General features: G+C 29.7%; 1 protein-coding gene and 1 long non-coding RNA gene across 4 annotated transcripts in view; one reads left to right on the top strand and one right to left on the bottom strand.

Annotated features, from left to right (window-relative positions):
* Window positions 1-25,497, bottom strand: part of Mam (neurogenic protein mastermind) — a 45,537-nt gene that overhangs the window by 7,041 nt on the left and 12,999 nt on the right. The window contains exons 1-2 of one of the 3 annotated variants that reach the window (XM_074251855.1): window positions 13,899-15,251; window positions 7,123-8,649 (exon numbers count right to left, since the gene is read on the bottom strand). In XM_074251855.1, coding sequence (XP_074107956.1) covers window positions 7,123-8,649; window positions 13,899-13,904 — 1,533 coding nt within the window. In that variant the 5' untranslated portion in view covers window positions 13,905-15,251. Of the gene's footprint in view, window positions 1-7,122; window positions 8,653-13,898; window positions 15,252-25,497 lie in introns of those variants that run through there. The other 2 variants (XM_074251852.1, XM_074251854.1) reach the window with 2 other exon arrangements.
* Window positions 2,493-3,278, top strand: LOC141533150 (uncharacterized). The gene is made up of 3 exons (XR_012480189.1): window positions 2,493-2,657; window positions 2,728-3,041; window positions 3,127-3,278. It is a non-coding gene; the product is annotated as an uncharacterized LOC141533150 (long non-coding RNA).

Genomic DNA, 25,497 nt, shown 5'->3' with positions numbered 1-25,497 from the left:
CACCAGAACCGTGTACAAACTTGCCCTAGTTTCAGAAGATGCTTCGTCTATCCGTCACTATCTTTCCTCTGGTCCACAATACGGACTAGATTTTGATTCCCAGGTTTCCTAGACAATGTTCCCTGATCCATCGATCACCACACAGAAAGAAAAATTTCTCTTTCTGGACTGGAGAACGAAATTCGCGGCTCAAGAAAATTTTCAGGTGCCTGAAGGAAGATTCTTGGTGAAAGTCATTTTTTTCTTAATTCAAATTATCATAAATACTTGATACAATTAATTTTTATATTTGATCAAGATTTTTAGATACTTTAGGGAAGCAGCGCCACCTATTTCAGCTGAGAAAAAAATTTTCTCAAGATGAGAAAATTTTTTTCTTGAATATTTTACTCATTTTATTTTATTTTAGCGTGCAATTATAAATATTGAATGAAAAAAAAATGAAATATTACTTTTATCTTTATATTTAATTTTTTGGAGCAAGAGAGAAATTTTCTCAAGACAAGAAAATTTATTTCTATCAAGAACAAAATTTTTTGGAGCAAGAGGCTGAATTTTCTTAAAACAAGAAGATTTTCTTGATCTAAATAAATTTTCTTAAAGCAAGAGAATTAATTTTTGGAATAAGTGAAATTTCTTGCGTCAAAAAAAAAATTTTTTTTCACTCAAGAAAATAATTAGGAAGAAAAATATTTTCTTGACTCAAGTGACCCTTTTTTTGTGTGCAGAACTACTATCATCATCATCACTTATTTCACGGAAAAAACTCGGGATTTCGGTTAATTTTTATAGTTTTAAACAGCAAAGCAGCCATCGGGGTGGCAAAAATATAAATATTACAAATCTACTATTATTTATTCTAGTTAATTTTTTTCCGTTGTAGTAATTTATAATTTAATGACTCTTCAGATGAAGATGAAGATTGAGATAAAAAATCAGCGGATCGAAATCTTTCTAGTATCAGTTACAAATAAGAGAAAAAGTGATATGATCCGGGAAAAATAGATTGAGTCTGGAATACAGCGCAACTCCAGAGAGACCGGATCCAATTAGTAAAAGCACACCCCATAGTAAGCGAGCTGTGCTCCCGATCGATCGTCTAAACATCCCGTCCGAGGTCACTCTATATATATATATATGAATATATGTAGGTGCTTACTTGTCTAACTATGTGCAGAGGAATTAAAAATTAAAACCCGAATATTCTGCACCGTAAGTAGCTACCGAGCTTAGGGGTTTAACACTCGATATAGATAGCATCCTAAGTTATGTTTAACTATCATATGCTGGTAGTGGTGTCGTATAAGGACACTCATGTATTACAAATTATAAATTTATCTGTATAAATATAGGAGCACGTAGCTAGTTAGTGTGTGTGTTGGATCCATGTAATATAGCAAGTGCAGTATGTCTAGATGTGTGCTGCTATTTAATGGATGTCTGTGTTGGATCCAATGTAAGTTAATATAAGTTGAGACTGACGGATAATTCGAAGAAGGTTGATGCTGATATGTATAAACTTAACTAGATTAACATATGGACTTACGTCACACTTAACGGGAAAATTGTACCATCAAAAATATATATATATATATATATATATATATATATATATATATATATATATATATACATCCGTTACCACGCCCTATAAATAATTTTACATTGTGTTATTACTCTGTAACAATAATACTGTTTGGATGGTTGGGTATGTGTGGTGTGCGGTGTGTGTGGATACAACATATTTGTGAGCACAACTTTCACCCTTTGTGTAATGAAAAGAAGAATGGTTGAGTAAAGAAGAAAAATATTATTTTGGATTTAGGTTTTTTGGTTCTAGTTTTTTAATGGGCATTTTTCGAGGCTTCAAGGTTGAATTTAGAGAGTTTTTATTATTATTCATTTAATTTAAATAGAGATTTTATTATTATTTTTGTTAATAAAAAAGAAAATTTTTTTAATTAAATATCAAATAATTAAGTGTTATTCTTAAAAACGGCTATAACGCCTGAAATATCAATTTTATCAAAAAATTATAAGAGACCTAAATTATAGCTTAAAAAATTTACTACAAAAAACATTTTTATACCATGGGGCTATCTTGAATATTTTAGGAGATATAGTTACTTAAGTAGTTCTTACAGAGTGAAAAATAAAAAATCATTGTCTAGTTTCTATAAAATTGATTGTAACTCCTAAAATATTGATTTTTAAGGAAAATCATAAGAGACCAAAATTGTAGCTAAGAAAATTTCCTAAAAAAAATGTTATCATACTATGGGTTTATTTTTAATACTTTAGGAGATATAGTAACTTAATTAGTTATTAAAAATTCATAGTCTATTTACTATAAAAATGATATTATTATTATTGTTATTTTAATTTTTTGATTCAAGTTTTTTTAATTTAGTTGATAAAATTATTTAGGATAAATAAAATTTTTTATAACTTTGTAAGAAATTAATTAAAAAATTTTTATTTCAAGTGTCAATAATTTTCAATTAAAAAAATATCAAAAATAATTTTTGGGTAATTAAATTAACCACGGAATTTTACAATGGAATGAAAAGAAGCCGAGAATGAATTAAACAAAAAATTGAAATAGCATCACCGAATGAATCGTCAATTATTTTTTAACCTCAATAGAAATTCCTCAGGTATTTATACACACACATAACAATGTAAATTAAAATGAAACAAATTTAAAAATAAAAATGATGGTTACAGATTAAATGATTTAAAATAAAAGACTGGTGTCGAATTAAATAAAAATAAAAAAAAAAAAAAAACAAAATCGTGAATTTATTTCCACGTCTGTTTAATTCAAATCAGCGCTCCGAATTTAAGCCGCTCAAAGGGCATGATTATATCATATACATAGCGCAGTGTAGTGTACTGTAGTACAATCCAATTAATTTACAGGCTAACCGATATCAAATAAAGTGCATTAAACTATATCATGGTATTTATCTTCAGTATAAATCATTTAATTGACACTTGTTGAAAAATAACTACATAACAAACTAATATAATTATCAAAAGTAAGTAAGTGTGTTTTTTTAATTTTTTTTTTTTTTTTTTTTCGGATTAGTATTTGTATTAATTACACGTTTTATTTTATTTCAGATTATTTCCTTTTCGCTATCGTGTTATATTGTATGTACACCATTTCCGGTAACCTGAAAAGAATTTATCTTATCGTTCCACCGAGTCACATAGACTGAGAATGAGTTTATTTGATTTTTTATTAAATTATTTCTGAAAATACAAGTCAAGAATTTTTTTTTTTAACAAAAATTAGCAAACAAAAAAATCGATTTTTTTAATTTGTTAAAAAATTAATTTGAATTAAGAAATTGATTTTTGTACCCAAAAAAATTTTTTCACAAGATTAATTATACTTTTCATAAATTTCTTAAATCTTTTTGAACAGTAGTAACATTTAATAAAATTATATACATTAAGAAATGACTTTGTATCTTGTGAAATATTGACATTTTTAAAGATATAAGCTCACCCCGAGATTACACTCATCGAGACCTTTCATTTGAGTACCCACATCAATTTTTCATATATTTTATATATTTATATATATTATATATATGTATATATGAAAAATATATCAAAAATGCATGTGGGTACTCAAATGAAAGCTCTTGATGAGTGTAGCATCAGGATGAGCTTATATCTTCAAAAACGTCAATATTTAAGACAGTACAGTGCAATTTAACAAAGTTCATTATTTAATAACGCAAAATTTTATCTATTTAAAATGTATTGTATAAAACTAAAAAAAAAAAAAAAAAACATTAATTTGATTTAGTGAAATTTTATCATCCTTTTTTTTGCAATAAATAAATGAATATTTTATGAAAAAATTTTTTTCCGGAAATATGGACTATTTAGTGAAAAAATTTCAATGTCAAGTAAAAGCAAAAATTTGACAGCGATTGATATTGTATCGACGCCGATAAATGTTATTATTGCCGTTGCTGTTATTTATATTTATATTTAGTTTTGATATCTTGGAAGCAATAAGTAAATAATACCTGCGCGAAACAATTGCGCGAGAATAGAAACGAACGAACCGAGTGACGCGCACTGATGTCATGGTCGAGCTAAAATTAGCAAGTCGTAGCCCCGTCGCAAACCACGACTTGTCGCACGATTCTGCAATGTAAGACAAATAATTGTATGACTGTCAGTTTATTAACGAAAATACTTAAAAATTGATACCGTAATTTTAATAAAATATTTTTTATTTTAATTATCAGGACCAAAAAATTTTTAAACTATCAAGAGAGAATGATAATTTTTTTTGGAATGCAAAAATTGGGACAATTTTGTTGAAGAGTTGGAGGAGGAGTCAAGATTATGGAATTATAACAAAGTATTAACAATTATTTAAAATATTGTTGACGGAGCAAAGTAGGTTACAAAAAGTGAGGCATATGAGAGTATTGATTTCAGCACGGTACACTCTAGACACGATTATTATTGTGCATGGAATGTGTTTTTCTGTTATGTTGTTCAGTTATACGTGTTCAACTACTGTATACTTGTAACGCACTTTTAACTCATTGCTTTTGATGTAATTCCTCGCTGTCATATTATACGTCAATAAAATATAATGTGATTATCATTCTAAAAATTCCGTGCATAGCTTTAGAATTTTTATTTTTATTAAAAGTTTTTTAAAAAAAAATTACACTGATAGAAAAAATTTTCAAGCTTGATAAATTATTTATTTTAATTAACTTTTAATAATTGTAATTTTTTCTTTGAAAAAAATTTATTAAAAGTTAAAAAATTATTTTTTCTACTAAATAAATCAGTGAATAATTAAAAAAAAAATTTATATATAGATTCAAACTGATTAGATAAGGCTTTTTGCGCTCGTGCATCAGCGCACACACTTTGCTCGTTGCGCCAACCTCACTCATCATTAAAAGCCGCATTTATTGTGTCATTTAGTCAAATTTAATTTTAAAGCTTCAAAAAATAGCGTTGTACTTTTTTTAAATAATTTTTTAACTACATAATTTAATATTAAATAAAATTTTCTATCAATGAATTTTATAAATTTTCTTCAATTTATGTTAACTTTAGAAAGTATTGAATTTTTAGCGACGATTGTATTTTAAAATTTTTTTTTCTGTCAGTGGGAATCGAACTCGCGCCTCCCACGTATGTGTAACTTTTGCTTATCGCTACGACATTTTAAACTTAAAAAAAAAACTCTAGAATTTATTTATAAAATTCAAAACTATTTTTATACTAAATTTACAGAAAAAAAAATATTTATTTATTTTTTTATTTGTAAAGAAACGCAATCGGCAATTAAAGAAATTAAAAAATTTTTTTAATTTAAGAAATTAAAAAAAAAAATTTTTTTTTAATTTAAAAGAAAAAATTATAAAAAAAAACATAATATGTATTAAATATAATTGAAAATGAATGTAGTGTAATAACTCTTATAATAACAAAAAAAAATTTCAATATAGAGTGATTACAATAAATTACAATAAAATATTCAAAGATGGATGCAAAAAAATCGGACAAACTATTAATAAAAAAGAAGCGACTGATTGAATTTAAATAGGAGGAAAAAAAAAAAAAAAAAAAACTATTATTTTCATATCAAAAATCTTGTTTATGTGAAGAAATATCGATGTTACCCTCAATAGTTGTAACCGGAAATCGAGCAACAAATATCTCCATTAAACCGGTACATATGTAAATAATCTGAATACAAAAGAATACCTTGGGCTTGTTCTATCTTACATATATTTATATATATAAGCTAGTTAAGTTGAGCATACATAAAATTATCATCGGCGACGTGGTTATATATTTTTTATTTTTCCCGATCACCCGTCAGTCGTCCGAAAAAAAAAAAGTTCCAACGTTTCCGCAATTAACGTTCGCTGTTTAACATAAAGGTGACTGGGGGTTATTCGAGCCGGTGACAAGATGCTTGATATACAAATATATATATTTATAAAATGTTAAATAATGAATTTAATTGTTTGGCAGATAGTGAGCCAACGATAACCCTGGAGATTCTGGAATAAAATTAACATACCGATTAGAGTTATTTGTCGAGCTTGGATTCATTTTTTTAAATTTTCGACTGAAGAAAGAGGTAACTATTTCGTGGAAGAAAATAATGTTTTAAAAAATTTTAATTTAGGAAAAAAATTTACTAGCAGGCTCAAATTTAATTTTTTAATTTAATATCAAATAATTTATTGTTGTTCTTAAAAATGGCTATAACTCCTGAAATATCAGTTTTATCAAAAAATTATAAGAGACCTAAATTGTAGCTTAGAAAATTTCCATTAAAAAATGTTTCTATACTATGGAGCTATTTTCAATATTTTATAATGATATTTTACAAAATTCACCAACAGAATCAAGAAAATAAAAGTTGAATAAAAATTCTCCATTCTATAGAGTTACAGTTCTACCAATTCAACCAATCATTTTACTATTTTCAAACCAAATAACCTAAACTTGACTCAACCAATCTTTTGATTTTATATTTGTTATTTTCTCCATCAAAACTTAGTTTCAAATATATTTCAAAAAATGAGTTTAAATAAAATCTTATTTTTATCTATCAAGCCGTTTTATTTCCACCAAAGAAACTTATTGTTTCCCCAAGAATATTAAATTCCTCAAAAATAATAATCTCTCTGAGATTTTTAAAATTCATCTCGAATCAAAAAAAAAATTTTTTCAGTCCCTACACAGATCTTTCTTCAAAAATACACCGAATTCCATATCTAAAATTCTCTCAAAAAGTCACTAGATCCCTTAAGAAATCCCCCGAATCTCAAAAAGACCAACCAACCCTCTCTAAATGATAACCCACCCCTCCCTTATAACCCGTTGAGTTGCGCAGACGTCGGCGCTCGAGGTATCAATGCACCAGCAGGTTCAGCTCAAGAGCGTTAACCAGCGAGTAACCCCGTGGATCAGCAAAAAGAGACAGCCTTCTAAGTGGGGAAGCAACTTGTTGCGCACTAGCAGTTCCGCTTTTCCAACACTGCTACCTCATCCAGAATTCTCCCCTCACCCCCCCCAAAAAAAAAAAAAAAAAAAAAAAAAAAAACTCACCTGAATATTGTGTCCAGGATTAGAAATATGGAGCTGCTGGGCCTGGTTGATCTGTAGCGTCGCAGAGCCAGATCCTGACGGCGGTCTGGGCGGAGTAGACCCAGTAAAGGGCCCAGGACCCGAGCCTCCTTGATTGGACCCGGGACCAGGCGCGCCTCTGGAAGGCAGAGGGTAGCCAGGACTTCCGTGATTGGGCATCGATCCAGGACTTCCATACGGCGAGTACTGCTGCTTGTAGCCGGTAGGCCCGAGCATATTCGGCTTGCCAGTCATCGACTGGGAGCGCTTCATGTCCCCCAGGCCCGAGAACTGGGTCTGGCCCGTAAACATATCACTAGTCTGTGTCTGGAAGCCCGGATTGCTGGTGCTCTTGTGATAAGAGGCAGCGACGGAATTTTGTGCGCTCTGGTTCCCAGTTCCGGAGGTTCCGTTGCTTCCAGGACTGCCGAGGTACTCCGAGTTCCCGAACTGGGGAAACTCCGTGTAGGGGGACCTGGAGGCTGGCCCACGAGCCGGGTTTCCAGCGGGGGTGAAGGGTCCGAGGCCCATTTGATTTTTGTGCTGCTGGTTCTGGTGCTGCTCGGCCATCTGCTTGAGGGTGGACGCCGCGGGACTCTGGATCTCGGACTTGAAGTCCAGGCTGGAGTACGGCAGCCTGGGGGAGTACTGGGCCCCTAATCCGGGGCTGGAGTTCGAGGCGAGGGCCCCGTTGGCGACGCCGTTCTGGTGGTTGTGGCTGTGGACGTCCTTCTCGTCCTCGAGCTTGATGCCGTTGCTGAGCCCCGGGACGGAGTTCCCGGAGTTCCCGGAGGCGCCGTGGTTCACCGTGAGGGACTCGATGCCCTTGTCGTCAAAGTCGAACTCGTCCATCAGCGGGTAGTCGTTGATCTCGGAGATCAGGTCCTTAAAAGTGTCCGCGTTTAGCATTTCATCCCCGGTCTCGTCGATAAAGTCGGAGAACCCTGGAAACCCGGCTCCGTTCGCCGCCGCGTCTTTCACCACGGCTGCTGCGCACTGCTCGAGGTCCACGAAGTCGTTGTCGGGCTCTTGCTTGCACTCCACCAGGTTACCGATGTCCACGCAGCCGATACCCGGCCCCTGGGAAGACGCTCTGGAGCTCGGGTCGGTCTTGGGACCAGGAGAAGAAGTGTTCACCAGGTCGCTCTTTACTGAAGCGTTGGTCAGCGCTTTCACGGTGACGTTTGTCGAGATTTGCTGCGCTTGTGAGTTCGCTGCGGAGGTCGTGAACTCCAACTGCTGCACTATCTCTACAGAGAACTTGGTCAGCCCTTCGTTTGAACTGGAAGTACTGCCTGGGGCCGGCTGCCCGCTGGAAGAGGAATTGTTTCCAGAGGGCAGTTGGTTCATTGGGTGGTGCCTTGCGCCGCTTGAAGATTGCGTTTGTTGGTGCTGGTGCTGTTGTCCTTGGGTACATTGCACTTTTACCGGCGGCTCACCGAAGTTCGGCTCCACTGTGCTTCCTCCAGATGACTCCAGGTCCTCCGCGGTTCTTTTTAGGATTTTCTGCTGCTGGAACAAGAACGTTTTGGTTAGAGAAATTTTTGTCAAAATTTGTTTCTCTATAAATTTTGTTTGAAAATGTTTTTCTCAAAAATCCGAATTTTTTAAAATATAAGTTTTTTTATTTTTAATTTTATAATGATTTCAAAAATATCATATATGATATATAATAAATGAATATATAAAATATATATAATAAATAAATTTATAAAATAGTTATAACCATTTTATAACTATTAAATATTTTAAATAGAATTTTTTTTTCCAAGATTGTTTATTCGATACTAAGAATATTAAACAGGCAATTTATGAAGAAAATTTATACACAAGTGATATTAAAAACCATAAGAGTCGAGTCAAGTGCGATGTTACAATAGTAGTATGTTATCTAGTGTCAGCACTTTCTAGTCATCAACTGTATGATGTATGAATAAAAAAAAAAAGAAGACATAAAACAAATTTGTTGTTGAAATCCACTTGATTAGTTTTAATGTTTAATTATTAACCGTGGATGGAGTGTATTCATATTTATATTTGCATACTTTTTCATTGGCCTTCTCGGGTGTAGTAAATACAATAACGAAAAAACTGTTGTGCAATTCTGCTGTACACACATTTAATTTGTTTTGGTTGCTGGTGCATTTCATTTGAAAGGATGTTTTTTAAATAAACTCAACTTAATTTTAGTTTTAGTTTTACTTTTGTTCGACTTTATAACTTATTCAACGCACGCTGATTGAATTTTGATTTTGGGGTAAATAAATATAGAAAGTATAACTTTGTTAATTCTGTTGAAGTTATTTTTGAATTTTAAATTAAAAAATTTAAACTTTACAATTTTTTATTTTTAATATTTGAACTTTGCATTAATTATTAAAAATATCAATAATTAAGAAATGATCTTGTATCTTGAGAACTATTGACATTTTTAAAAATGTAAGCACATCCCGATGTTGTACTCATCGATACCTTTCATTTGAGTACCCACATCAATTTTTCATATATTTTATATATTTATATATATATATATGTATATATGAAAAATATATCAAAAATGGAAGGATGAGCTTATATCTTTAAAAAGGTCAATTTTTAAGAAAGTACAGTGCAATTTAAAAAAATGTTTATTTTAACTGAAAGAGTAATTAATTAATTACAACCGAAACAAAGATACAAATAACGTCTAAAAATTTTAACTAAAAAATAAATTTCCCCCAATTTTAATTGATAAAAAAATAAACAGACTGATGGAAGCGTTTAATAGTTAAAAAAAAAATAAAGCATAAATATCCGAATTTAAAGTATAAATACTAAAAATTAAAAAGTTTGGTGCAGCGTAAGCCCCAAAAATAAGATAAATATCCCATCCGCGCTTTGGCAGCACTCCAGTGAGGTGTCGGACTATTGAACAAACAATCATACGGGATTGTTAGTAGTCTTCTTTCTCGGTGTATGTGTATAATACCAGTATGAGTAATTTAGACGATTGCACCATTGCGTCAATCAATAATTAAACAAATAAAGTTAAGCGTATCCATGGCAATTCGGACGTTGCTCGTCATACCAATTGCAGTTCTCTATTCCCAAAACAAAGTAAAATGTTGACGTTTTTTCGAGCGTGGCATGAAAAATAAATTCCCCGCTTAAATCGTAGCGGTATTGATGAAGGGTTAAGAGTGTGAGGCCAGGGCTTGACTTCCATGACACCGTACCGGCAAGATATCGATTTGTATGCGCGCCTAACCAGGACTCTACTCTCTTTAACTTTTCTCTCATTTTTTCCTCTCTTTCTATTCTTCTTTGCTTGTAATATAACAACCCCTCGGTTTACACTCCTCCGACGACGTTAAGACATTATTACAATCTATTGACAAGCCTCTTACTAAAAACAAATAAATATTCTCCCCAGCAACACACATTTTTTTTTTTTTTTTTTTTTTTTTTTTTTTTTCAATCTAATCCTACAAATTTTATGTATTTACTCTGCATTAATAATTTACTTCTTTAAAGAAAAAAAGAAAAAATTCAATATATTGATTTGGGCAGACATTTTTTAAATGTATTAATTTTTTTTAGTTAATAAATTTTAATAAAAAGTTTAAAATAAAACCATTAATTTTTTTAATGAAACGAAAAAATGTTTCTAGTTTGCTAAATATCCTCAAAAATTATCAAAAATACCAGAATTTTGGTTAAAAATTCATAAAAAGTGGCAAAAACACTCAAATTACTGAAGTAAGCTTCTTCGTTCGACAAAATGGCGGTGCGCGCACGCGCTTGCGCGTTAAAACCCGCGCAAAATTTTTAAAAATTAAAAACTGTTGTGCTAAGATATTTTAAACAATAATTAAAAAATTTTCATAGAAATTATGTGGTAGATTATCTAAAATAGGCTTAAGTATTTGACTCATCAAATTACTGAAAAAGTTTTTATTCTTTTTTAATAATTTATAAGTTTTTTTGTTTAAAAATGGGAAGAAAAATTCCTAGTTAGATAAATATTAACAAAAATCATCAAAATTACCAACTTTTTGGTTAAAAATTAGTAAAAATACTCCAATAATAGAAGTAAGCTTCTTCGGACGACAAAATGGCAGTAGCGCGCACGCGCATGCGCTTTAAAAGCCGCACGAAAATTTTAAAATCTAAAATTGTAATGAGATATTTTAAATATGAATGAATAAAAATTTATAGATTATACTATGAAGATATATTGAATAAATTTAACAAATAAATAATAAAATGTATAAATTCACACAAACAAAGCAATAATTCGTTAGGGGAAAAAAATGTTTTATCTCCGATAAACAAGTCTGGGAATTGCTTGGATTGTTGATCGGTGTTTATGTTATTTTGAATGTCTCGAGGTCTATAGCTTGAAATAACGGCGGGAATTGAAATATAGAAACAAAATGTAGATGAAATATTATAGCTATATATAGAATATATAATAGAACTTGAGTGGGGGAGTAAAAAGTTAGAAAAGAAAGGTGTATTACAGATAGAAGTATGCAAGTAAAGCAACGAGCCTCTTTTGGATTTAACGAGCACGTAGACTTAGTAGTTGGCGCGCGCGTCACCCACACATTCTGTTCCTGCATACATACATACATTTCTATGTATATAAAGATATATAGAAGTAGAGTCAACCCTCTGGCCTTCCTATCGATCCACGCCGAGGTATTACACACCCTCCTCAACTCTTGCCACCTCTACGGTGAAATCCTCACGGAGGTGAGTCGTATCGGGTTCTCGTGCGCTCTGAATATCTTTCTCTGCTCACGCTGCTTTCCATTCGTTAAGACGCAAATTATTAGTTTAACTATCTCAGTCTTAATTATACCTGATATATACGGTCAACTTTTTTATTCAACTTGTTTTATTGCCGAGAATAATTATCCTTTAGAGATAAATTTGTTGTTATGATAATTTAACTCGACAAAATTTTTTCATGTCATTTTTTATCAATCTGATAATAATTTTTAAATTTTTAATTTTAATAAAATTTGAAAAAATTTTATTCAATAATAATTTTATAATATAAATTAATAAATTAATTTTTTAAAAAAATTAATCTAAATTAAAAAATTTCAAATCTCCAAAAAAAATTTATGATTTATTTTTTATAAATCTGATAATAATTTTGAAGTTTTTAATTTTAATGAAATTTGAAAAATTTTTATTTAATTTTTTTTATTAATAATTTAAAAATTAAATTTTATAATATAAATTAATAAATTAATTTTTAAAAAAATTAAATCTAAATTAAAAAATTTCAAATCTTCAAAAAAATTTATGATTTCATTTTTTATAAATCTGATAATAATTTTTTTTTCATTAATAATTTTAAAATAGATTTTTATAATAAAAATTAATAAATTAATTTATAAAAAATTTTTAAATGTCCAAAAAACTATTATTTTAATCAAAATAAATACTTTTGATAAATATGTATAAATTCTATATTAATAATTCCTAATTATTCTGAATACAAACATAAACCCCAATAAATTTATAAATATAAATCGGTTGATATTTACGTATCGACTAAAATATTACCGTACGAATGGAAATGTGTATGTGTACCCCGTCGTACATATGAATATAATTATTTGGAACGTTCTCCACTTGAGCGATTCTCGTCACGAAGCTAAATATATCCAAGGTGGATGTATACAATTCAATCGTTTCATCAAAGACGCAATCTCTGCCTCCAAGGATTAAAAATTAACCATCATATCTTTGTTATTATCTTTGCAATATCTACTAATTATGTACAAATTTACTATTATTATTAATTAATAGGGACAGAAATATTTTCGATAATCAATTTTGATATTTCTTCAATCTTTCGATGGAAAAAAATTTGTATTAAAAATATAAATTAATAATGCAAAAATAAATTAATATTATCTGTCTTAAAAATGATTAAAATGTATGAAAATATATTTTAAAATATATAAATAATAAAGTTAAGGGAATCTATTGAAAAATTATGTAGTTAATATTTTATTATATAGTTAAATGTTTGATGTGTCGTTAAACTATTAATAAAAATTTTTATTCACGTATTTTTTATGCATTTTAGTTAATATTAAGATACATAAAATATTTATACGAATCAAGCAAAATTTAGTTATTGGACTATATTTTTATTTATATTTGTTCTATTGTTCATTTATTTTAAATATAAACTATATAAAAATTTTCTGAATGATTAGAAAGTTTTATTAAATTTAAGAAAAAAATAATAAATATATACAAATAGAAACTTGAAATAAATTTTTTTAATTTTTGAATTTTATTTCAGTTAAATAAAAATTTTAGCTGAAGCACTTGTAATTTTTTTCATAAATTTATTATTAAAACATATACAAAAGAAAAAAAAAATTAAATTGAATCAAAAGAAAAATTCTTAAACCAAGAAAATAATTTTTTAGAATTTTATTGTCTTAAATCAAGGCGAAAAATTTTTTAGAGTTAAATTTTTTTAGCATAAAAATTTTTCTACTTCAATAAAGAAGAAATTTTATGAAATTATTTACTTTATTCAAGTCAATTTTATGAAAATTAAGTTAGCTGATATCTAAAAATTTTTATCATTGTTTTTATTGAAATAAATTATAAAAAAAAAAAAATTCACGAGTAAAAAATTAAGAAAACTTCAAGTGTAATTTAAATAAAAATATTTTTTTTGTTTATTATTTGTTTTTCTGATCAAAATGATAATAAGTTAACAATATCCATCGACATACCATCATTCCTGGCAAAATCAACAGTTCTAATAAAATAGTTCCAAGAAAAAACTCCAAAAAGTTAGACACTAGCCGTTAGTTTCCCAAAAAAAAAGTAATAAAAATAAAAACAATCACTAAATCGAGTCTTGTAACAACAAACTGAAGCTTAAAAATAAACAACAATTATCAAATCGTAAAACAATAATTAAATTACAAAGACAGAAGACATCGAGCGTGGAAGCCGCGGTTAGCCCCGCGGTCAACCGATGCCCGTATTTCTGCACACACTCCGGCGACTTTTGACCTCTTTGGCGTTTTTACTTAGTATTATATATCTTTTGATGGGTGAGACCGATAACACAGAACTTCACCATGTTTGATAGTGCCTTGTGCGGACATCAAGTGTCGGCTGTCGGCTACAAGCCCACTCGCACTCACTTTTCCACTCGACTCCCGACAGGTCCATCATCATGTCCGAAAACAAGTAGTCCAAATAGTTTTCGATCATAATTTTCTTCCTCATAATCATTGTTATCTTCACTTAGACCTAACAAAGTCTAAGTCCACCCCCGTTGGCCGAAGATCAGGCTCAACCTCCACCAGACACTCACCGAAAACCTCCATGACATCGGCAAAGAACTTTTGGCAATTACAAAAATCCAAACAAATGTAAATATATGGACAGCTTGTCAATTTTACTCTCGTAAATCCTCAACAGGTGGTTAAACTCTTCCTCCCTCGATACTCACTCGCGCACTTGTACGTCAGCTTTACAATCATCGTACTTATTTTATATACAATACGTGTGCTTGTCAATTTTTACGCTCAATTTTCTTCCAGAATAAATTTATCGATAAAAATTACTTCACTCTTCATTTGCGCTTAATTTTTATTTAAATCACTCGGGCCAACATTGCAAACACGATAACTCTTTGAAAAGTTTATTAATTTTCTTGTTTCTTCTTTTGTTGGCTTAATAATTGTTCGAAGTGAGAAGCCTATTAAAAATGAGTGAAAACGCACCAGTAGTTTATGAGCACTCATTCAAAAAGATGTCAAAACCGAGCGCTCCAAAAATTATCCCTTAACGCAACCATGTTTAAAGGCGCCAAAATTTAAAAAATTTCAAATTTTTTTTTTTGTATTTTATCAAAAAATTGTCCGTAATATTTTATAATAATTGACACTTTGATAATAATCACAAAAAGTTTGAAATTTAAAAAACTATAAAATTAATTTAAAATACAACTGAACTCTTTTTTAATTTCTTCGATTATCAGATACTGAAGAAAAGATTTGTCAACTTGACAAAACTTTGATCGGCTGTTGAGCAACGGAGTTCGAGAAAGAAAAATTTGGAAAACGAGGCTAAGTCTAGGAAGCGCAGACGGTTGGTTCTACGGAAAGCTCACGAGCGATTGACTCCTGCGCGTCCCAACCGCGGCTGTGTGCCACGCGTGAGGGAAATAACGTGGGAGGAGGCTGCTTCCCATGGGGTAGGGAGACCGATGAAGGAGGAAAGGAGCCGACGAGGGAGAGGAGGTAGGCGCGTGCCGTTACACGTTAACAGGTGGAGTGCGCGTGCCCAGGAATCTCTTCTTCTCTTTCCCCGTTAACACTCCGCGTATCACTCTCTCCTCCTCATTATCAACAATATACACCTATATATGTGCGTATGTATATCAACGTCTTCTCTCAACACCTCAATGTCGATATCAGCAACCACTTTGCGACACTCTTCAACCACCCTTACTTTGCTCCTCGTTTAGTCACTTTACTAAAACGTCAAGATATATTTCTTCTTACTATTACAAATAATTATTTTTTATTATCATTTATTATTATTATTATTATTATTATTATTATTATTATTATTATTATTATTATTATTATTATTATTATTATTACAATTATTAAATTTACTAAATAACAAATAATAATAATTTTAGTTAAAAATTTATTCTTGTTATTATTATTATTATTATTAATTATTTTTTTTTTAACTAATATTAAACACTATTAATAAAATAATTAATAATTAACAATTAATAATAATCACTAATGGAAGACATGATGAAATTTAATATTAATAATAATTATTAATAAAAATGATTAAAAAAAAATTTTAACTTTGACTGGGCAAAGTCATTTATAATTAACCCAAAATAATTAGATGATATCTAATCGGTGAGTGTATGAGCTAGTAGTTAGTAGCTATCGACTGTCACGCGAGTGTAGCACGTGCTCGGTATAAAACCGCGGAGAAGGATACACTGGTAGTTCGTAAATGTTCTTGACGCCTCAAAGAGTCGCCAGCCACTGAACATGAATAGTATTGTGGAATACATACACGGTTAACTTTTGTAGAGTAAGAGTTGTTCCACTCAAGATCGCGAATTATTCGCGTCGACTCGGGTGGGCTCGGCCAGTCTCGGAATGACTCGTGTCAAACAGAAACAACAAATTGTGTGTGGATGTGTGTACATATGTGTGCAAGACTGTCATTTTATTCCGCTTCTTCTTTATCTAATTCGAGAGATTCTTCACTGGTAATAGGACTAGCAGGCTTACTTTGCATCCGTACATTCTTATTCGGTTGGATTATAGACTCTACTTGGTCATATTGTGTGTAATGTCCTTTTTTGTAAGCCGTGGGAGTTTGTATTTTGCTTTGATAAGTTTGATGATCCTTTTTAAACTTGTTTATTCTATGATCTTCATTATTTTTATTATAAATTCAATTAATGTTTGAAGAAATTTTTTAAGATAACTTTTGATAGTTTTTTTTTATGATTTCATCAATTATTTTCATTATTGAGATGTATAATTCATCATAAATAATAGAAATCACTTCTAAAAGTATAAATTTTTACATTCTCTCGGGTTTTTAGTTCAATAATCTAAAAAAAATCATTTAAATGTAGAATAAACGAAGAAATAAGCGAAAAATCGCATTCTTAGATTCTCTTCTCATCAAAATGGCGCTCACGCATGCGCAAACTGACTCATCTATCTTCAAAACTTTCTATACTCCCGAAACTTGAATTTTCTTAATCAAAATTACTATTTTACACCTTCATAGTCAAAAAAATTTCATTCAGGAATTTTATAAGTTAACTCTTGATGGCTTTTTTTTAAGATTTCATTGAGTTTTTTTGGTTTTTAGATAGTATTTAGTGATTAATGACGAAGATAACTTTTAAAAGTATTAATTTTTACATTCTTTTGAGTTTCTAATTCAATATTCCAAAAGAAATCATTTAAATGTGAAAGAAACGAAGAAATAAGTGAAAAAACGTATTTTGAGAAGGTTTAGGCTTTCTGCTCGTCAAAATGGCGCTCTGGCTTCTAAAATGGCGCACACGCATGCGCAAAAGGCTTTATATAATTTAAAATCTTACTATACTCAATTTTCTTCTGAAAAATTATTATTTTAAGTAAATTTATGGTTAAAAAAAGTAAATTTAGACGCTTTAAGCTACATAAAAAATAAGTTTGAACAATTATAAGGTAAAATTTCTTCTCTCGCGGAATTTCCTACAAAACGAACGTCAAATAAGGAAGACGATATCTCTAACCAAATACATATTTAGCTTAGGATTGTTTAGTGGTTTAGGAGTTTATCAAGAAATGATAGGGGATCCGTGGCATGTACCGACAACACGGGGAGCACGTCGCGCGCACTTTAACCTTATACCTATTTTCTTCTCCCCTCCACTACTCCCTTCGTTTATCACGGTTCTGCTTCTGCTTCCATTAACTTCCATTGTACTTCTCTGTCGCTCCGGTCCCTTAGGCGCTCTCTTCTACTCCTACTCATCCTCATCCTCATTCTCTTCTACTTCCACACACTGATCGTTGCGTCATCAGGATTTCACGCTACGCCCGGATTCGTCGGACGCTAGCGACGCATCTGTAACGTCTGCTTATAGGTATACTATATCTAACCGCGACGTCGCCAGTGTCACTCAACCACACCTCAATTACACGCTCCACACTCATCTAATCATACCTTATTAATATCCTTATTTATTACAACGCTATTTCAACGCCTAGTTTCATTCGTTTTAATTATTATTAATATTAGTATCCATTTAAAAAATTTTTTTATTTTATTTTTAAATAGATTTTTTATCAAGTCGGGATTTCCCGTCTGATCGCAGCTAAACTCTTACTACTGCGTTCGCATTTCAAATTTTTTACATTATAAATTAGGATGAAATTTTTTAACTCATTGTGTAAATTAATAAATATATATTCTTGTTTATATCTATGTAATTTTTTATTGCAAAAATTTGTTAATTAAATTGATAATAAAAAAAAATTTGTAATTTTAAATTAAGAAATTTTTTTGTAAGCTATGAAATAAAATTTCTTATTTTGAATATTAATAATAATAGTTTTAAATATCAATAATAATAGTTAAAAAAAAATAGAAAATATTCTTAAATAAAATAGTAAAAAATTATTTTGAAGTTTGAAACTCTTATCATTAATTTATTTTATGACTTTATTTGTCAAAATAGATCTACAAAATTATTTAAAAAAAAATTGCATTTACAATTTTTTACAACTTTTAAATGTGAAATTTTAAAAAAATTTTTCTTCTTATAATTTATTGTTTAAAAAAATCTTTAAAATTTCAAACTAATTTTTTTTATAATAAAAAAAATTTTTTAAAAATTGCACTTGAAGTTTTTCAAATTTTTTTTGTAATAATTTTTTCATTAAAAAATTTTTAAGTGGCTAATTTAATTTTAAACTTTTAAAAATTGATTAAACAAGATTTTTTTTATTATATTTTAAAAAATTTTCAAAATTAATATTTTTTGGAAAAAAAAAAAAAAAAAACTTTTTTTTAGTAAACTTTGAGAAATTCTTGTCCAAAAAAATAAATTTTCCAATGAAGAAATATTTTCAATTACAAACAGGTATACTACCGCAACCTTCCGGACCTTTTAAAAAACATAATCGATGAAAAAAAATTAATTTCCAGAATAAAATTTAATTAGACCTCCGAAAAAATGAAACAAGATTATAAAAAAAAATTGAGTAATTAAATATGCAGAAAAAGTGTAATTTTTGAGACAGATTTTTTATATTCTTATGGTATTTTTTCACAAAAGACTGGGAGTAGCGAGAGGAAGGAAGACGGGAGAGCTGATGGAAGATTTCGAGTGAACAGATTGAAAGTTGGCGGCATGCTACAAAGTTAACCATCACGAATGCCACCTACGCCACTGACAATTGTCTCTCTTGCAAGTTGCGCGCGACGAGGACGTTGCACTGTAAAACTCTCCTTCACCTCCATCTCCTTCTCCCCCTCACCCCGAGCCTCCTGTTCTCCTCTACCATCTCTATGGAAAGAGAAGTAGCGGCGAAATTATGGTCAACACACATTCCACCGTAGAGATATAGAATTTTGAATAAGAGAAATCGCGCTCTATGCACCAAACTTTTCAAATCTATAAACATTTATTTATTATCAATTATTTATTTTTAATTAAAGAAATTTGCAGGCTAATTAATTAAATAAAAAAATTCATTAATTTTTAATAAATTAATTAAAAGAAATTTATTAAATTTAAGAAATTATTTTTTTAAATAATTAATTAATTTTTTTCATTAAAAAAATTATTTTAATAAAGACCCGACAAAAAAAGCTATATTTTCTAATCAATCATTATTAACTAACATTTCTAAATAATTGTTTGTTAACATTATTAATATTTAATAAATTATCTAATTAAAATATAAAATCTATAATTTACAGAGTTAATCATAAATAATAACTCATAACAGTTAATAAATCTTACTATATAAATATTAACAAATCAATTTAATCAATAAATTTGCACTAATTTATAATTACATAGATAATTAACCAACACCTTGAGTCTTAAAGATATTTAATAAAAAAAACACCGCGAGTTCAAGTTTGCAGTTGTTTATTTTTCTAGTGAACTCGATTTACTTGTTTGTGTTCTACTTTTACCCAGCATTCACCCATTTCAATTTCAATAACAAAAATATCTCTTTCTCTCATACAATTACCCCCCAATTCCATCTTCCGTCCTCCAAAAATAACCTTGTTGATTATTTTTGTAACCTAAAACTCACATTTTTAAATTTGTATCTTCAATAACTGTAAAACCATCCAGTTAATTTTCAAAATTCCTTTTTTAAAAAATTCACCTCTGCAAAATTGAGGTCCTGGCAAAAAATTATCCCAAAAGACACGCTAGTTTCCGAGTAACACCCAAAAAATTCTTAAAACCGGGAGCGAGTTTCTTCTCCGCCATGTTTGAGCGGCGCGGCGCTAAAGGGCGCGAAAATTCAAATTCTCTTTGCCGCTTATCGTGTTTTGAGCTTTGTAAGTCAATTTTTCGGGGATTATGTTTGTGGTTGAGGATTTTGGGGGTAATTTAAGCGAAAATAGATGAGTTGAGGGCCACTGAGGTGTGCTGCATTCCCCTTGTGCAGTCAGTGGCGTAGACTGCTGACTCTCAAGCATAAATTGCAAGATAGTAAGACACATTTTTATCATTTTACAACTACTGTAATGATGATAATAGTATAATGAGTGATGTAATAATTAACAATAACAATAATAATGAATCTATATTAAAATATCAAAAGAAGGAAATGAAATGTCGTGGATCTATTCTTCTTTTGAAGGGAAAATGAAGTCGCTTTTGAGATGCGGTTAACTTCTCAGATGACGATGACAGTGTAGTGCTATGTGGGCGATGGTGGATACCTAATCGCGCTTTCACACCAGACCGTTCGCTGTAAAAGCTCCACCGTCATCCCCTCTGCTGACGTTATTCTGACCAACCGGCTGTTTACTGTTTGGCCTCCCGGGATATCGATCCCAGTGGCGTAAGGACCCCCATACACACACACTTACGCACACACATACACTTCTCGTGGATGTTGTCTAGGTGTTTTATGTGTATGCCGCTGGAAGTGATTGTCTATGCGAGTACTAGCACAAATACTGATACTAGAGCAATGAATGTGAATATAACTTGTACCGCTATAATAGTGAATAGAAGACAACGTGCGGCACCCAGTGCGTCACTGACTTTGCGTCGATGCTCTTACCCCTGATAATACTCAACTGACAGTAAATAAACCCCCGTTTGGTACACTGGAAATCCCATTGATTACCTCGATTTCATCCGTATCATCGATTTATAAACTTTATTATGCTTTAATTATTTTGTTAGTTTTTATTTGTTCATTTCAATGCTTTGTTTCTATTGTTATTAATTTATATGCCGTATAAATTTTGGTTTATTCAAACCAATAACTTTATGCTTTATTTATTGCCGGGTGAATCCAATAACGCTCCATTTCGACGATTATTTATTATTTTAATGGATTATTTTGTATACGGTAAATTATTCAATCCTGTTTGAGTTTAATCCGATACAAAGGCTCCAAATTTTTGGTCACATTTTTGTGGGAAATTATTTTTTATATTAATTCTCTAAGTTTGTTTGTTAAAAAATTATTTTTAAATTGAAAAAAAAAAAATTTTTTTTAAGATAAACTCTCTTTTTAAAAATGTCTCTCATAAAAAGCAATAAAATATTGCGATTTCCACGAGTCTTGACTTGGAAACAACATTTAAACTTTCTCCTTTTTGCAGCATGTATTTACATATTCACTGCTTAGTGTTCAATGCCCTGTGTTCTAGTACATATACATACAATCAATCATTCTTATAATAGCGATACATTACATTTGTAAAAAATTCATTTTTTTTTATAAAATATATAATAAACTGAAAAATAAATTATCTTGATTCAATAAAGAAAAATTCCTGAAGCAAAAATATAATTTTTTAATTAAGTAAAAAAATTATTGATTTAAAAATTTGTTTTTTAATTAAAAAAATTTACTTAGTTTAATCGATTCAAGATGATAAATCTCTTGAAAATTGATTTATTGGTTCTAGAATTTTTCTCTAAAATCAATTTAATTTTTCCTTAAATATAAACAGAAAAAAAAAATTTCTTTTAGTGAGTAAATAATTTTAAAGAACTTGATCTTCTTGATTCAAGTAAATTTTACTTGATTGAAGAATTTTTCATCTTGATTAAAGACAATAAAACTCTTGAAAATTATTTTCTTGGTTAAAAAAATTTTTTTTTTTTCAATCAATGGACCAAACTGTTAAAAATGATATTTTTCTTGAGGAATTTTTCTCTAGAGTCGAATTATTTTTTTCCAGTGTAGAATGTTGAGTATCTAGAGTGTCGACTGTAGATATGAATCGCGAATCCACAGTAAGAATCAATAATCAGTAATCAATAATCAATATTTGTAAAAAAGTGTTAGATAGCCGAGATTTAGTTGCTATGTTGATATATACGGTAATAATAGCATACTGTGGCGTATGCGCGATCGCGGCTGCGAAAGAATTTCTGACAGCGATCAACTGCGCAATGGTTCGAGCCAGAGCCACGTATGCTCCCATATTCATATACATATTCACATATTCATATATTCACATATTCACATACTCAACACACATCCTGATTATTGTCTGTATAAGGTCTATTATACACACATCAGTCGTCATATGTGCAAATGTGTGGAAATGTGTGTAAAATGTGGTGTAGAGCAGAAATATGCGGTATACATGACTCGTTTTATTTCGAGTTGGAGTATCGAGCCACGCGAGTCCTTTTTTTATGGTTCTTTCGCCTTTTTATTCGGCCGCCCTCTACTCCTACAACTCATTACTCGGCGACTCTCTCGCTACATCTCTTTCGTCTGCATAGTCCATCAAGACCGTAACTTTATCCCAACACCGCTACGCTCTTTCTGGATATTCTGGATATTCAAGAATCCGAGTTTTGTTAAGAATTAAGACCCGGTTCCATTTGTTTCTCTCTTTGCACTTATTGAGAGAAATCGAGAACTGGTAAAAAAATTTTAGAGAAAAATTCTTGAATTGAAAATTAAATTTTCAAGAATTTGATTTTTTTTAAAATTAATTAGTTAAGTAAAAAAATGATAAAATTAAGTAAGTTTGAAATAAAAAATTAAATTATAAATATCATATTTTTTTTTTAATAAAAAATAAAATAAATTTTTTTTTTATGAAAAATTCAACAAAAAAACAATCTTGAATAAAAAAAATTAATTTTCAAGAATTTGATTTTTTTTTTAATAAATTAAAAAAATGATTAAATTAAGTAAATTTGAAATAAAAAATTAAATTATAAATGTAACATTTTTTTTAACTACAAAAAAAAAATAATCACAAACTAAGATTCATTTTTTTGCATGAAGAATTAGAGAAAAAAAAATAATTTTTAAGTATACTTTTAATTTATTTTCTTGGCTCAAGAATTTTTTCCTTGAATCAACTTAATTTTTCTATCAATGTAATATATTTGTTGCTCTTTTAAAGAAAATAGAAATTTAAATATTAAATTTTTCATTATCTAGAAGTTTAAAAAAAAAGCGCTCTGCTAGACAAATAAATTTGTAAAAAATTTATCCGCTGTGTACGCTTGCATACTCCATCGATTCTATCAAAAATTAATTTATTTAAGGCTTCAATCTTAGCTTATGACTTTTTCAAAATAAAATTTTAGTAATTTTTTAGGCATTGATTTTTTTAAAATTCTCCTCTCTGACAATTAATTAAAAAAAAAATTTCGAAACTTCTTTGAATTTTTAAGTTTCTATAAATTATAAATAAATAAATTCAAGTGTTAGTTACAAAATTTTGGTAATAAAAAATCAATAACAATAATAACTAACTTACTAATTATAAATGAATAATAATCTAAAATTAGTAAGATTACATTAGCGAGATTCAAAATGAAAAGTTAATCTAAGTACTTGAAAATAGCGAGCGCGTGCGCGCAATAAGAGGAGAATAAAGGTGGGTGGTTGGAACTCGTCGAGAGAAGGTCGATTCGTCGCTGCCTATTACATGACACCGTTACGCAAGGGGCTCTCTCAATAATATAACCTACACCAGCATAACCACCAGAGTTGAGTCCAGAGACCAGATACGTGTATTACACACTATACACTACATACTACACGTAAAAGCTTACTCATATACAATTAAATTCGCCCGTTAAATTGCGCAATAACTTCACCAATATAAACCGATCGCTATTCATATTAAGGAATCATAATAATTGGTGAGTCTTTCAACTTTTTGTTGGCTCTGATAATTTACTATGAATCCCTATAAAATTTACTAGCTCTCTCTATCAATATAACTGTATAGAAAATAAATAATACACAGAAAGAAAAATTTCTTGACTGGTGTAAAAAATTCTTGGCTCAAGAAAATTTTCACCGGGTGCTTGAAGGAAGACCGAAGTTGTGTTGGCTGAAGTAAAAATTTTTCTTGAAATTCTATTCTTGGTGGAAGTCATTTTTTTCTTAATTCAAATTATCATAAATACTTGATACAATAAATTTCTATATTTGATCAAGATTTTTAGATACTTTAAGGAAGCAGCGCCACCTACTTTAGCTGATAAAAAAAATTTTTTCACATTAAGAAAATTTTTTTTTTGAATATTTTACCCAATTTCTTTTATTTTAGCGTGCAATTATAAATATTGAATGAAAAAAAATGATGAAATATTATTTGATCTTCCCATTTGACATGTTAATCAATAAAAATTTACTTCTATCGAGATATTTAATTTTTTGGAGCTACACAGAAAGAACAAGATGACACTGGATATCATCCCAGATTATACTCAGTGATATCTGTAGTGAAAAAAAATTTCAGATAGTAGCTAAAAAAATCTAGATTATACTGAGTGATATCTGGATTGTACTCATTGTAATCCAGATTATACTGAGTGATATCTGGATTACACTCATTATAATCTGGATTATACTAGCTACTATCTGAAAATTTTTTTCACTCAGTATAATCTAGGATGATATCCAGTGTAATCTTGTTCTTACCGTGTAAAGAGAAATTTTCTCAAGACAAGAAAATTTACTTCTATCAAGAACTAAATTTTTTGAAGCAAGAGAATTAATTTTGTTGGAATAAGTGAAATTTCTTGTCAAAAAAAATTTTTTTTTCGCTCAAAAAAATAATAAGCAAGAAAAATATTTTCTTGACTCAAGTGAGTTTTTTTTTTTTTGTGTATGAATCCCTATAAAATGTACCTGCTCTCTTTATCAATATAACTATATAATAAATAAATAAATAATAAAATATTTAACAGAAGCTAATTCACAAGAGAAAGGGGCTCCGTTTCTAGTAACGATGAGCAATCATTTTAAAATGAGATAAAGAATGCCAAGATGTATATTATTTTCTATATATATTTATTATATGGTTAAGTAGAGCCATGAGCAGTCACTTGTTGCGATCCTGTTAGTTCACCTCTTCATAAATATAAATATAAATATTTTCAGTGCATTGTAAGTTAGCAGTACTTGACTGGAAATTTTAAATTTCTTTTTTTCAAGAATTGACATTTTAATTATTTAATTAATTTTTAGTCATTAGGCGTTGCGCAATGCGCCGATACTCCGAAATTATTTTTTTAAGCATATAATCTAAACTAATTATACAAACGACCTAATTTAATTATCAAGTAATAAA

Source organism: Cotesia typhae, unplaced genomic scaffold (assembly GCF_013202065.1).
Source record: "Cotesia typhae breed Kobodo isofemale line unplaced genomic scaffold, CoteBio_Ctyphae contig_83, whole genome shotgun sequence".
Lineage (NCBI taxonomy): Eukaryota > Metazoa > Arthropoda > Insecta > Hymenoptera > Braconidae > Cotesia > Cotesia typhae.
The sequence above is the reverse complement of the archived record's forward strand: the minus strand, read 5'-3'. Positions and strand labels throughout refer to the sequence as shown.